This window comes from Drosophila serrata, unplaced genomic scaffold (assembly GCF_035046125.1).
Source record: "Drosophila serrata isolate PLE 108 unplaced genomic scaffold, ASM3504612v1 contig_272, whole genome shotgun sequence".
Classification (NCBI taxonomy): Eukaryota; Metazoa; Arthropoda; class Insecta; order Diptera; family Drosophilidae; genus Drosophila; species Drosophila serrata.
The window spans coordinates 1,042,490-1,056,795 of NW_028257170.1; the positions used below are offsets into that span (position 1 = coordinate 1,042,490).

Genomic DNA, 14,306 nt, shown 5'->3' on the forward strand with positions numbered 1-14,306 from the left:
GAGGGAGGGAGGCAGAGATGAACAGCGAGCTATTTAATCTACCTATAATCAATAAGTAACTATGAGCAGTAAGTAACTCTGATCAGCAAGTATCAACGAACATTAAGTAACTATGAGCAGTAAGTATCTATGCCCAGTAATTATGTATGATCAGTTACTCATTTTGAACACTTATAAACAATGACTTGCAACTTTTGTAACACAACACATATCTGAGACTTGGCCGGCAGCAGTCACTTCGTTCCGGGGATGATAGAACCATTTGGGAATCATATGCACAGATGTGCGAGATGTGTTTTGGAACAAAGAGTAAGCTATTTGAATGAAACTATGGAGTTATTCTTCTATATAATTTTACTAGTATATAAATCGGAGCATGGCAAATCGGTGGATTATATATATACATATGTATAGCTGCCATAGGAACGATCGGAAAATTTAAAGAAAAATTATATCTTTTCCAGTTTTAAACACATTTTCATCAAATTTGATATATAGCCATTATGTATTAATCTAGAGTTTTGTGTAAAATCGGACTACTATATCATACAAACGATCGTTAAAAAGAGGAAAATGCTAAAAAATTAAAGCAGGCATTACATTATTGTTTTATAACATAAATATATATAATTTATATTGTACTAATTCCTAGTGATCGAATTTCAATCTGCAAGGGTACTGAAAATGCAAGCCATCAGTTATAATATTAAATTTTATTTGTAACTGGAATCGGGCTTATTAATCACATTAAATAATTTATTTAAAAATTAGCTAAACGTACAAAAATATAACAATATGTATGTATATCCGAGTATTTTCATAGTTATATATTCATAGTTAAATATTTAAGAATACATATTCAAGTTTTAGAGTTTATTTTTAGTTTAAATTTAAATTTATAAATATATTTCTCGTGGACTAGATAGACTTTGTTAAGATGCTTATCTTCTTGGAAAGAGTTTTGAACTTAACAATCCGATTTAATGGAAATTATATTCCGACGTGGGATCCTGTGGAAATGAGATATATAAAACTAAAGGAAATTATAAAACAATATTTGTGTTTAAAGTTCATTTTAATTATTGTATTTATTTGCTCGAAAAATGGTTGCATGATTTTCAGTGATCAACTTCATTTAAATGGGTAAAAAATGGTTCTAATGATAGGCTGTGTATAAAATGCGGTACATAGTTTAGGAAAATGAAAAATCATATTTAAAGAGTCAGTATTTTCACTAGACGTACAAAAATTCAATTGGCTAATTAAGAGTAGGGTACAAATGATACATACATACTTTTAAATTCAATATTATTACAATGTATAAAATAGGATTGAACTTAGGACTGGTCGGGTTTAGATTCTCATGATATATATAAATAAATTACATGGTGTGTGGAGGATGTTTCTCGCTCGTTTCTTCTTGTTTTCTTTGTTAGCTTTAGTCACAATTAATCTCGTTGGCTTTCTTTTTGCGTTGCGATACGATCTAGGAGAAAATGTTACTAAACTTAACAAATAAAATGCTACAAAAGTTCAGCCTCGCCGCCGACAGCTCCGAAGCGTACAAGTCGGTATTATAGTAGGTATATATGTATATATGTGTATATTATTAACTATTATCATCACATTGTAAACGTTAAGTGTTTCTCATTATTTTGTGTAATCCATTAATCTATGCAGAAACGAGTACATCGTCGTGTTTAATGTCTTTTGTGTGTGCACAAGCTTAAAACGCTGCCGAATTCGCTGATCTCTGATTTCCCTGGCCTTTCGCTCACTCTGATTTCTAATTTTTGCCTTCGAAAGCCGTCGGATGGGACAGACTAGGAGCCCGTTCCGCCGTTTTTGGTATGTGTGTTTAGCACTGCGAGCAGTTTGCTGGCCACATAGCCTACGTACAAATGTAAATAAATTAGCACTTATGAGTTAGGTCGCCGGATAGCCTAAGAAATGTGTTGAGGGACTCTTGCTCGCGTCTTCCATAACATTTTCTCGCATTTACAAATAAATTAGCCGTAGTATCACTTATTTTTGTATTTTAAGAAAATAACCAAACTAATTTAACTATAAATTAAAAAAGGATTAACCCAGAACATGGAAGAGGCCTGTTTTTCTTCTCTTTACACTTAAGGAAAGCAGCTGCACGAGTCTGTCTCGATGCGGCAGAGAGCGGAGAGAGTGGCAGGTGGCGCCGCCCGACTTAGTCTACCTCTACTACTATACAAAATGGAGGAGCACAGCGACAGCCACGGCGCCAGCACCAATCGCATCGCCGAAGGCAGCCCGATCCGCCCTGCAGAGCGGGGCCGCACCGGACGGTGCGATGGGCTTTGGGCCGAGCCGTGTTAACCTGATCGGATCGATATATGGGAGAGGAGCAGACATCTCACGACATCTTGATGCCCAGCGCACGACTCGTGTATTCGTAGACCACGTAGCTGATGGACACCGCCGGCAGCACCTTGAGGAAGTTGGGCGTAATGCCGCGATACAGCCCCGTCAGACCCTCCTGTCGCACAATCTTGCGGAACAGGCCCGTCATCGTCTCCTCGCCGCTATGCGCATCGCTGCTCTTCAGGGGGATCTGCGTCTTCCGCTTTTGATTGGCAATCGTTTCGGCGGCTGTAAATGCAAATGCAAGTGCGTGAAATTAGTTAATAGAAATTTAAGAAAACAAATGTAAAAGAAACCTCAGTAATTAACTTTTAAAGCATTATGCTTGAATCAACTGAGCAAACTAATAATAAATGTAATATAAAACTTTATTCATTGCTCACCTTGTGCCTGTAGCCGAGTGCGCACCAGCGCCAGCGGGTAGGAGCAGAGCTGTCCAAGTGCACTCGATGTACTGCCGCATGCCAGGAGCACCAAAAAGCTGGGCTGCTCATTGTTGTCGTGACTGGCAATGTATCTCCGCTTTAGGGTCTCATACACAGCCAGATCGATGCCGGCATAAGGCAGGATACCCAGTATATTGGGCACGTAGCCACGATAGAAACTCCGCGCTCCCTCGTGTTTGTAGATCTTTGCTGCCGCATCGGCAATGCCGGCATACTGCCCCGTCTTCCGTAGCGCCAGGCGCGTCTTTAATACTTCCATGGGATAAATGATGGTCTGGGAAATGCCACCTGCCGCAGCGCCAGCGTAGAAACGTTCTACGATGCTCATCTGCCGGCTGGCGTCATCTCCGCGGATCAGACGCTTCATTTGCTCGTAGGCGGCAAACTTCAGTGCCGTTTCGGGGGCAATTTTCAACACATTGATGCCATTGCCACGCCACATACTCCGCGATCCACCTTCCTTCAGCATGATTTGCATGCACTCTGAGATTCCCATTCTTTGCGTTTGTACCTATGAGGTTGGTAAAGCTGTTTTAGTAGGAGTTCTAACAGAAGGTTATAAGTTCTCTGGATGCTCACCTGCAAGTACACTTTGATCCTATCCAGTGGGGCTGTACACGTTCTGGAAACAGCACCAGCTATGCCACCAGCCACCAAGTGTCGCCACCAGAGGCCCGTCTGCATCTCTTTCTGTGTGAAGTCATCAGGTACATTCATATCCTCGCCAATGTCGAGGTACTGCAAGGATCAAAAGAGCGAATGGTTAGAATATCTGTTGGATTTTATTACGTTTCAATATCCACATCTATGCTTATTACGCTAAGCTAATTGAATGGAATGAGGAGGCTACAGAGGAATATTTGTGAGATATGATTAACCTTGAATTGCATTCATTATTCTACATGAAAGGGGAAAAAACTATTGAAAAGAATGTGCCTTTCCCTTTCCCTTTCCCAATGATTAAGAACCTTTGGCGCCATAATTGGACTCTCCTCTCTTTCCCAAGAATAAGCGCCACGCCACGCAACTGCAGTTGGTGCTGTAATACTAAAATAAAAAAATAGATGCACCAGACGCAAGAATGATGTGATAGCCACACACATGCGGCCCGCCAATCCTCACGAGAATTGCGGAAGCGGGCTATGTGCGGGCAGCCGTAAACAAAGGTTATATCATACACCTTAGTTTCCCTGCTCGTGCAACTATATAAACACATATATATATGTATATATCTCAGGTTCGTGCCTCTCGTATATACTTAATTTTCGCGATTTCTGTTCTTTTACTCTCTACAGACGTGCCCTCAACCCAACCCCGAAAATAATTGGCTCGCCTCGCGTCTCTCCCCAATTGGTTGTGCAATTTGGCAGCGGATCTCCTTTCAAAACTAACGCAGCCAAAGCGAAATATTAATTATTTTGATGAATTGACCAGCTTTGGGCTTTCGCTGGACGATTTAAATCGAATTATGGCCGCTGATAGCCTGAAAGCTGTCTGGAAATTGATAACAATTATCAGGTCTTGTGATGTCTAAAGCTTTTCGCGCGAGCAAAGACTGAACTGAATCCCAACGAATGGCCGTAGCAGAGTTTTAAAGAAATCCCACCCAGAGTCTTGAAAAGGTTATTACACTTTTCCACCCCCAGCCAAGGTAAAAGTAGTTAAACGATTTGTTTATCTCTCTATTCAGCGGAGCAAGAAATATCTAGTAAATCCCGGTAAACACATCCGCTCTTGGGAAGTGCCAAATCATTTTGCGTGTTTGTCACATTCGCACGGTGACAATATTTTGGCGACTCTCTCAGAATGTGAGACTTTAACCTCTGATGAGATGGCGGGGTCACGTTCCCTGAATGTTTTCAGTGTACTTGGCAACTTTAAGCTAGTCTCAGACCTCAGTTTGCACTCGTAATTAGCGATTAGCAATCACATGGCAGCCCATTGAGCGACTTGTGGGAATTAGTTTGGTCAATTAACAAAATGGAATATTAATCCGACGCAAAAAAAAAGTGCTATGGAAATTTTTCACGGAATGTAAATTGGCTGGCGGCAAGTGCAACGTCATTCCCCAATGGAATTTATCATTTCCGAATTACTGGCTATATAAGAATATATATATCTCTACAGTCACATGACTGCGAAAAAGAGCTTTCTTTTCATTCTATTTATTTTATATTTATTTATAGCATAGCCGTGAATTTTGGCGCACCAACGTGGAAATGGCCATGAAAGTGTCCCTCCGTCCGTCCAAATGGCAGGTTAACAAACGATTAAGGTTTCCCCGGGGGTGGAGTTTACCGATCCATGAATAACTTGTACTGATCATGGGCATTTACTCGACTCGGCTAACACCATAGCAATTTCAAGGCGAACACGCTTGAATGGTCAAACAAGTAAACCGGAGATATGAAGGCAATCGGGGCCAAGGGAGTTACACTAGATTTAGGGGGGTTTCCAAGATATACATATCTATATATATGTGCATATGGAGCTGGGGAGTGGATCACCGACCGACCGATGAACTTGACTCATCACCAGCAGAATGAATCGCAGCAGCGATCTTGACGGGGGTTAAATCCCCAAACAGACAACGACGTCAGCGAGTTTTGAATAAACAGCACAACAGTGTAATGTAAATATCAACTTGTTTATAAAGAGAGCAAAAACTTTTGACGTCACGGCAATTGTGGGGGCTTGACCAAGTGGCCAAAAGTGAGGGCGAGGCATTTGCGAAGGGGGTCACATGCCGGTGACTCAGTGCGTATACTTGTTACACTCTGACGCCGTAACACACATACGCAGTGTTGGCCAAGAGCAAAAGTAGTGACGCTTGGCAACCACTAGCTAGGAGGGAGGGGAACCTACAAGACCAAGAGAGCAGGCCAGGAGAGCACATAATGTGTGCGAGAGCCACATGTGTGTATTTGTGTGTGAAGTATGTCGTCTTCGCCGATCATCGGAGCCAAAGACTGAGTGCGGTGAGGACGGGGACCGGTTCCCTATCAGCACGTCACCCGTCGGAGCTCGTTTTAGACCGTTGCCGCCGCTGTTGCTAGGCGATTTTTTTTGTGCTCTGTTCATGGGGCAACTTTAAATTGAAAAAAAAAACCAAACCAAACCAAACCGCGACGAAGGCGCACATAATGAAATATTGTGTAAGTACAAGTGCAGTGCGAGCACAATTGCAACAGCTGCAAAGTACAAAAAAAACGGATTGGAATTTCAATCGATGCCATTTCAATGGGTATTTATAGAAAGCACAAAAAGAAACAGAGATCCGGAAGGGATTAACTCTTTTATTTCTTTAAACAATTATTTCTTGGCAAATTAATCCAATATAATATTGATTTTTCTGTGTTATTGGGTCTTAATCACTTGAAACAATGTGCCTGCCCCCCACATGGAGATCCCCATTGAACAAGTTCTAGGTAAAACCACAGACGATAAGATAAGCCCACAGCCAATAAATGGCCAATGAGTCAGCATCCGCTGCAGCCTAAACCATATAAAGTAAGTATTGGCGGGTTCCTGGAACCCTGAGGAAGCCATAAGGAGGCCGAAATGAAACCTACCCGTCCCATCATATCACGGAATATGATCACGAAATCCTCCATCATGTCGCCAGCGACTGCCATCTGCTGGATGTTGTGGTAATCAACTGGCAGATTGTACTGATATGTGCTATTCCGCAGCATCTTGTCCAGATTGCACTGTTGCACTTCTTCCGATTTCAAACTATGTTTTCCGTTTCCGCTAATTTTGGCGCCGGAATGTGGCTTTCACTCACTGTCCGTTCGTTTCGGAGAAACAATTGCAAACTTTCACTCGAAGCCGTTACAAAATATGTGCACAGCTCGCTTTTCAGTATGTTTTTCTTCTTTTTATTAAAATGTGATTTGTTGGTTGTCAGCACTCTCGATGCTGTGTTGTGGCCTTTAAACGCGGCTAGACTTTGTCCGATGCGCTTGATGGCGAATTGTGTTTACACTTGTCGCGTAAAGAGAACGGCTCAATTATATAACAACGCTCCAGTGCGGAGGAGGCGCTTTTATATTTGGGGGCCTGAGGGGTTACGACGCGCGCACAACCAACGCGGGAGCCAGCTGATAGGAGACTGAATCCGGGCCAGCGAGCCGACCACGTCGAGAGCTGAGAGAGCCGAAGGCGTCGTCGCCGATCACCGAGGCCGAAGCTTCGCGATATCGCCCCAAGAGCAAAGTGCACCCATCGTGCCTGCCACTCACTCTCCCTCTCTCCTCTCTCCTCTATCGCTCTCTGTATATAGCATTATGCCTCCATTCCTCCCCTCTCTGCCTAGCTCTTGGTGGGACCGCGCGTGTCGGCCTCTGAACAACCCCTACCAAAGAAACTATAGCCCAGAAGCGGCTTCTTCCCAATTAGCTATCATCATTGTTTGGGACTGTTTTTGACACTTATTCCCCCATAGCTTGCCAATGCCCTTTCATATGGCCCATGCCCTTCAACTTGACTACTTGACATCCCCCGAAATACTAAACAAAGGAACGTCTGGCTGTGAGGGTTCGAAGGAAGAGTACCCTAAATCTATATCAGTAATATAAGCAATATATTTTAGAACGTTGTGCCACTCTGTGTGCTTAAAAAACTAAAAAGACTTTCGAACTCTGAGGAATTTTGATCCTTTTTAATATTGTTATGGAAAACATTCCCTAAAAACAGCACTTTAAGTTCCTTGTAATTCCCAAGAGAGTCTTCAATTACAATTCTTTTAACTGAACTGTTTATACGATTCTGGGGCTTGGTAGAAATTTTTCCTTATAAAAAGGTAGCAAATTCTTTCTTTTTCCCTACTTAAACCCCGACTTACCCTACATATCCAGCAATGGATAACAAAACTAGCTAATAAATGATAACTTCAGTCAATGGGCCAGACACTTTAGGCATTTATTTGGCTGTTATTGTTAACACCCATCAAATCTTTATCACAGAGTGATATTTCGCATAGCAAAACCGGATCGCACCGATTTCGCACCATCTCAAGGGTCTGCCAGCCAGCAAACGAGCGGGTTGATTAGCCACATGACGGGCGTGTGACTTTATTAGCTTCACGTTTGAATGACGCTCTCCCAACCAGCGACGATCTTTATTGTGTTTACAAACGGTGGAAACTTTTCCCCCTACATTAACCACGATTACCAAGCATACGTCACACGTGTAAATAAGGTCGGTTCGGGAGATTTTTGCGCGTGTCGTCAACAGAAAACACATTCCAAAATTTCAAATAAAAATATGAAAAAAAAATAGAAATGGCACAAATGTTATCAAAAAGCATACATTGGAATAACAAGCTAGTCACTGGAAACTGAGCTCTGACCACACCGAGATAAGCCACAAAAACGTTCTAGGGAAAACCGCAGACAGAGAGACACACCCATTTCTAGGCAGGCCCCTGTGTGTGATACCTTAACAAGCTGGAATTAATTTACGATACCCAATAAATGCATGTGGTTAAATGGTTAAACTGCACCGGGAGCTTCCAATTGCCTTCTTAACGAGCCCCCTTTGGCATTAAATTGCCATGTATTTGACGCAGTAGAAATGTCTGTGATAAACAACAAATTCCCCGAAACACTTGGATTATATGAACACACGACATCATGTTACGAATATAGTTAGTTGTCCAAGTCCCGATTTGAGTGTCTCCATTAGGGTTTGCACAACAGAGATTATACAATATTTAACTGGAATGTTTACTTTCGAGTAACTTTAAGTAGAAATCAATCCCGAGTTCTGCTTCTCGAAAAGTGTCGCAACAGTTACAACTTCTAGACGCCGGACTTTGGCCAAGAGTGATTGTATTCCGCGTAAATATTTTTTTGCAAATAACTAACAAACAAAGCAAGTGTACTGGGTCTTATCGACGGGTAACTGCGTTCAATCTCTAGACGAATCAATCATCGTATTGGAGGCAACTTAATTATAGCACCAACTTAATTAAAGTCCAGTTAGTTAGTGCGCAGGCTTCGGTCGTCTTGGACTGCCCCGTTCATTAGGTTAATGCAATAAGGTGGCTCTATTCCGAACCCGTATCCTTGCAAGTTGGCTAAAAATAGCGTAGGAACGGTACCTGACTTACTGGTTGCCAGTCACTTAAAAGTACGTCAGAGGCAATGAACCGGCTCCCGACAGAGCTCGCCATATAAAATCTTGGCTTGGCAACAAATCCCCCTGGAGCCGGTTGACCTTAAGATTTCAACTTCTGCTGGCAGACGACAAGAAAACAAGGCATCAAACACAGCAAAAAAATGAAAGTCCCAATACTACTACTGATAATCGGAAATTATAAAAAGCTGTTCCAGCTACTGCGAGGGATTCCTCGAAATATAGTAAGTATACAACACAGTGGCATTCGGTATATGTGATTTTTCCAGTTACATGAAATTGATATAAATTGTTAAAATTAACAGTGACAGAGCAAAAGATGATAAAAGTAAACAAAATGATTACGCAGACAACAAAGCATGCTCGGTGGCATCGTCACCTGCCCCGGCGGCACACTGAAAGAAATCTAACCACAAGAAATCTTGATTTTTATACCCTTGCAGTCAGAAGAATGACACGCCGTGAAGAATTCGTTTGCGACCCTTTAAACCATATATATTATTGATAAGAATCGAAAACTGAATCGATCTAGCCATGTGCGGTGGAAAAATAAAATTTTTCAAAAATTAAATTAATTAAAATTGTCAAAATTTGACAAAAAATCTAATTTTTTAAATTGTAAATTTCAGTACGCAGTTTTGTTAGCACTATAAAAACTAGCACAGAAACGCAATTAAAATTAATGAATTTTCGGCTTAGTTATGACATTTGAAAAACTTATATTTACCCCAAAAGTTAGCAAATAAATAAAAGAATTAATATAACTAGAAGAAATATATTTTAAGTTCTGTTGGAGGTATACGAATGCCACGAAAAACAAATGATATATATATTTCGATTTGCAATTAAAATCTTAAGACAAAAAGGTAAAATATAACTGAATTTATCAAAGTTTTTTAAAGAGGAACCAGTGATAAAGAGTGTTAAAAATTCAAAAAATTTTAGTTTTTTTTTTATTAAACCCCAATTTGCGCTGATATCATAATAAAAGTCAACACAGAAGTTAGGTTCCGTTCTTGTTAAAATAAAAAATATATAAAAATAAATCTATTAGGAAATGCTACTATTGGTAAGCTTAAAAGGCTCTACAAGTCAAATATATTTTCAAAGTATTTTGTTTGTTTGTATATATTTCGTACTTGCTTGCTTCTGTGTTTGGTGAATTTCAACATTGTAACCGTTTAACAAAAGATTTCAACATTAAGTTTGAATACAGATTAAATGGAGACTGGAACATTAATTTTGGAAATTAAAACGTCAACGTAAGCATTGAAATATAGCTTCTATTAGTACAGTAGATATTTGATTCTAAAAGTGGACAGAATTGTCTACAAATTACATTCGTTTACGTTCTGTCAATATTTTTCGAACTAGTGAGTCAGGAATCTGGGCACCCCTGCTCAAAAATTTCTGACTCTGATCATATCATATTTTTATTTTTTTCCGTGCAACGAAAATGCTGGATCTTTATGACTACTGAAAATCATCCCGATAAGAGGGCCGGAATGATATCAAACTGCGGACTCCCCATAAAATGATACTTTAAACTGTCTGATGAAATACGCTCGACGTTTACGTCAGGCGCCGACTAAGAGAATGACTAAAGAGAGCGAGAAAAGCTTTCACTCTTAAGCGTTTCACTTCACTCTCTCTCACACAGAGAGATAACCACAACAACTAAAATGATATACATGCAGGCAATACAATAATATATGCGGCTGATTAGCGGATAGCAAATGGAACTGAGATGATAAAGCCATTCTAGGTGGGTGGGATGGGTGTGTTCGACATGGTGTCCGGGCGTATGTACGTTTGTGTGTTTAATTTTCTTTTTCGAAAGTGCCCTGCAACTACGTGAGGGACTACAGCAATATTAATGGTAATCGTAATATGTAACTTGGCGGATATGTACCTTCAGATCTTCCTCAGTTAGTCAGGAGTAGTGTGGGTGTAGGTACTACATTCGACAGTATATATCGTATGTGGAGTGTGGAGTGGTTTTTTGTTTTTGATTTTGTTTGTTTGGTTATGGACGAGGATAAGAGGGGAAAAGTTTGGCAATTAGTTTAAAAATACGAGAACGTTAAACAGCTACAAAACAGGAACAAGACGACTCTAGGTAGAAACAAACGCGGCAGACGGAAAAAGCTATATCAGATCCGCCTTTAAACTTAATAACTTGCACTAAGTCCTATTCCTACTGTAGGTTTAGCAGCTTCTAATACTTACAGTAGAGTGCCGCCAAAATTTAATCAAGTCGTGTATGTCCGTTGAGGGCGCCAGGAGCATAAAGTCGCGCCACTCGTTAAAGCTAATGTTCAGGCTGCCGTCCTTATCCATTCTGAAATTAGTTTATCCAAAGTTAGCCACTTTCAATTCAAGTTTGTGGACATAATTCCAACCTGGTCAGCAGATTCCTAGCCTCGTCCAAGTCAATTTCCAGACCTAGGTCCTTGAAAGCGGAAATCAGTTCCTCCAAGTCCACTTTGCCTTTAAATAATTTGCAATTTAATATGTTTGTGACTAATAAATAGCCTTGGCTTAAACTCACCATCACGGTTTTTGTCTAGATGCGAGAACTGCAGAACCAGGTTCTTCTCGTGCTCCCGCACGTAATGCAGGAACTCGGCAAATCCCACGTTGCCACTTTGGTCCTTGTCCGACTGCTGAAGGAATTTCTGTGCGTGGAAAATAAGTGCGGAATATTACTAACACGGAATATTACTGGTAAATTAGTGTCACACACTGGCGAGGTTGTCGCGAAATGAGGCTTTGACAGACTGTCATTAAGACACAAATCAATTTCCCTGTATCACGAGGGCTTCGCTCAGGGGAAACCATAGGAAATTTCCGCTTTTGTCTGCACATTAACCCTTTGTATTACAAGCTAATCCATTTCTGATTGCCTTTTTTCTATTGGTAGCCAATACTTGTTGCATGCCATTTCACAATGTTATGTTTTGGGTAAATTAAAATAAGCATTTCGTAATGTTTTCTAGAATAAATATGACTCTATTTGATAACTAAAGGAAATGCGATTTGACGTATACAAAATTATCATTATAATATTAGCAATTTCGAAAAGATTTTCTACATAGATTTCGAGGGTTAAGTTAGGCAGACCTTGCAAAATGCCTTGCCCAGATCAGGGCATTCTAATAATGTACATCGAATAAATTAAGATTCACCAAGATACAACACACGGCTGTCAAGGCCGCATATTATTGATCTCTGTTGTATTCGTTGTTTCGCTCTCTAAAGAATGACCGAACAAAAGCATTGCAATTCCCCCGACAGAATGGCGAGACCCGGGCAAGCACATGTGGCCAACTTATGGTAGGTGTAGAGAACCCCGCACTCACCTCCGCATAGACGCTCGACAGGCCAAACTCGTGCAGGGCCGCCGACAGGTCGTGGATGTCGATCCGGCCATCACCGTCGCGATCCAGCTGCTTGAAGATGCGTTCGAGCCGCTCCTCGTCCTCGATGGGTATCTCCACTGGCAGGATGGTGCCGGAGTTGGCGACCGTGTTCGGCGGCGACACGGTCTGATGGGTATACGGCATGGTGGCGAGGTGCGCATGCTGCAGGCTATAGTTTCTGGAGCTACCGGGAGCGTGCTCATAGCTGGTAGCAAGGGTGCGGGCGGTGGCGTACGTGGCCTGCGCCTGTTGGGCGTAGTTGTAGCTACTACTCGGTTCCAAGTCCAAGTCGATATGCTGCTGTTGCGGCTGCTCCTGCTGCTTCTGATACTCCTGCTTCTGATCCTGCTGCTGCTTTTGATCCTGCTGCTGACTTACTGCTAGGGATGCGTTGTGTTCGATTCCAACTTGCTTTCTGACCATTCTCCAGACTCGTGTTTCCTGCGTGTGCTTCGAGTTTTGGCAAACAGTTAAAAGCAGCTAAGGATTCCGTTGGGTTTGCTCTGTTTTTCTCGAGGGTCTATTTCTCTCTCGCGTGCTTGGGATGGGTCTCAAATTGGGGGCTGCTCCTATGGCCGGCTCATTGTGTTTAGCTCTGTGAATTACCTGAAAAGAGAGTCGCCTGGCGAGGGATTGGATTGTTTAGAGTTTTCATTAATTTAATGTTTACAGAGCCGCTATCGTCTGGGGAAAAAGACGATAAACAAGCGGCGCGCGGTATCGGATTTCACGCTGATGAAGTCATCAGAATTGGTCAGCTGGCCAAAGGTGCAAGATTTGGAGGAGAATGAAAGAAGGTCTGAGAGTCTAGTGCAGCCATTGATTTTCTCTGCTGGATATCTGAAGGCCAACTGAGCGCATTTCCGGAAAACCTTGAAAACTCGGCAGCAGCAGCTTCACGCACACGCACATGTCTCCAAAGGGAACGAACAGGGGAAAGCGGTGGAGGGTGGGGGAATGGGAGAGTTTTCCCAGCCAACTCGAACTTTCTATTTGGCCAAACCCAGATCGCTACGTCCAATTCTCTCCACTTAAACGCACTTTCTCGCGGCCTCTTGGCGTTTCTCCAAGCGGCTGTGACTCAAGTTTCTCGGGAATTTTCAAATTTCTGCCAATTTGGCAAAAAAAAATTATTCTGCAGTTCTGCACTCACACACACACGCACACTCGCACACGCATGAGAGAAATTTGGATAAAAAGAAAGCCATCACTCGCATTCAAGCAGAACGCACACCTTATATGGCCAATTACCTATTGAGTGGCCTATTGTTCAGTTCTTCACGAGGGATCTCAGTTTTATGATTTAAAGTACGGCGAAAACATATATCTTTAATTTTTTGCAAAACGCGTCGAGTGACCTTCTCAAAATATTTAACGAATCCACTTTTCTTGCGCCACGCGCGTTTTTGGTTATAATAATAGTCGTAGCTGGTCACACTTTACCGCTGTTTGCCATACAAACAGCTGGTTTTGCCATAATTTTTATGGTCAAACGCATCTAATGGCGATAGTTGAGCGCGAAAAAAATATATTTCAAAATATTTTAAAGGCAATAAGGGAAACTATTAATATTTTTATATTTAAATAGACTTAAATTTTTAAAAAGAAAATAAATATTTATGAATAGTATTTGAGATAAATCTCCCAGGGTGCCAAATTTCTTACTTATAATGGATCTAAGCCGAAGCATAATAATTTTAATGTTTTTCAAAGATAAACAAATGTAAGACAACTTTTTACGTAAGATCGTTTAATGACTATTGACTAGACGTGTAGAAATTAACATATTTAAGTGAGTTTTGATGGTAATTATTGATATTTATTTATTACTAAGAGGAATATCTAGCAAATTCAGATCAAGCTGCATAAACTACCTACAAGTTATTTTTATGTGTATGAATCA

General features: G+C 41.3%; 1 protein-coding gene across 6 annotated transcripts; it reads right to left on the minus strand.

Annotated features, from left to right (window-relative positions):
* Positions 1-1,056: 1,056 nt before the first annotated feature.
* Positions 1,057-13,827, minus strand: SCaMC (Short Calcium-binding Mitochondrial Carrier). Of its 6 annotated transcripts, XM_020942556.2 has the most exons (8): positions 13,655-13,827; positions 12,344-13,025; positions 11,533-11,659; positions 11,384-11,471; positions 11,211-11,322; positions 3,420-3,578; positions 2,778-3,351; positions 1,057-2,622 (listed from the first exon to the last, which is right to left on the minus strand). In XM_020942556.2, the coding sequence occupies exons 2-8, from the start codon at positions 12,824-12,826 to the stop codon at positions 2,387-2,389; spliced, it is 1,779 nt and encodes a 592-aa protein (XP_020798215.2). In that variant the 5' UTR covers positions 12,827-13,025; positions 13,655-13,827; the 3' UTR covers positions 1,057-2,386. The 6 variants fall into 6 exon arrangements, with proteins under 6 accessions (XP_020798215.2, XP_086689996.1, XP_020798220.1 ...); XM_086833870.1 differs by lacking the exons at positions 12,344-13,025; positions 13,655-13,827 and adding an exon at positions 11,888-11,998; XM_020942561.2 differs by lacking the exons at positions 12,344-13,025; positions 13,655-13,827 and adding an exon at positions 11,728-11,868.
* Positions 13,828-14,306: the final 479 nt, after the last annotated feature.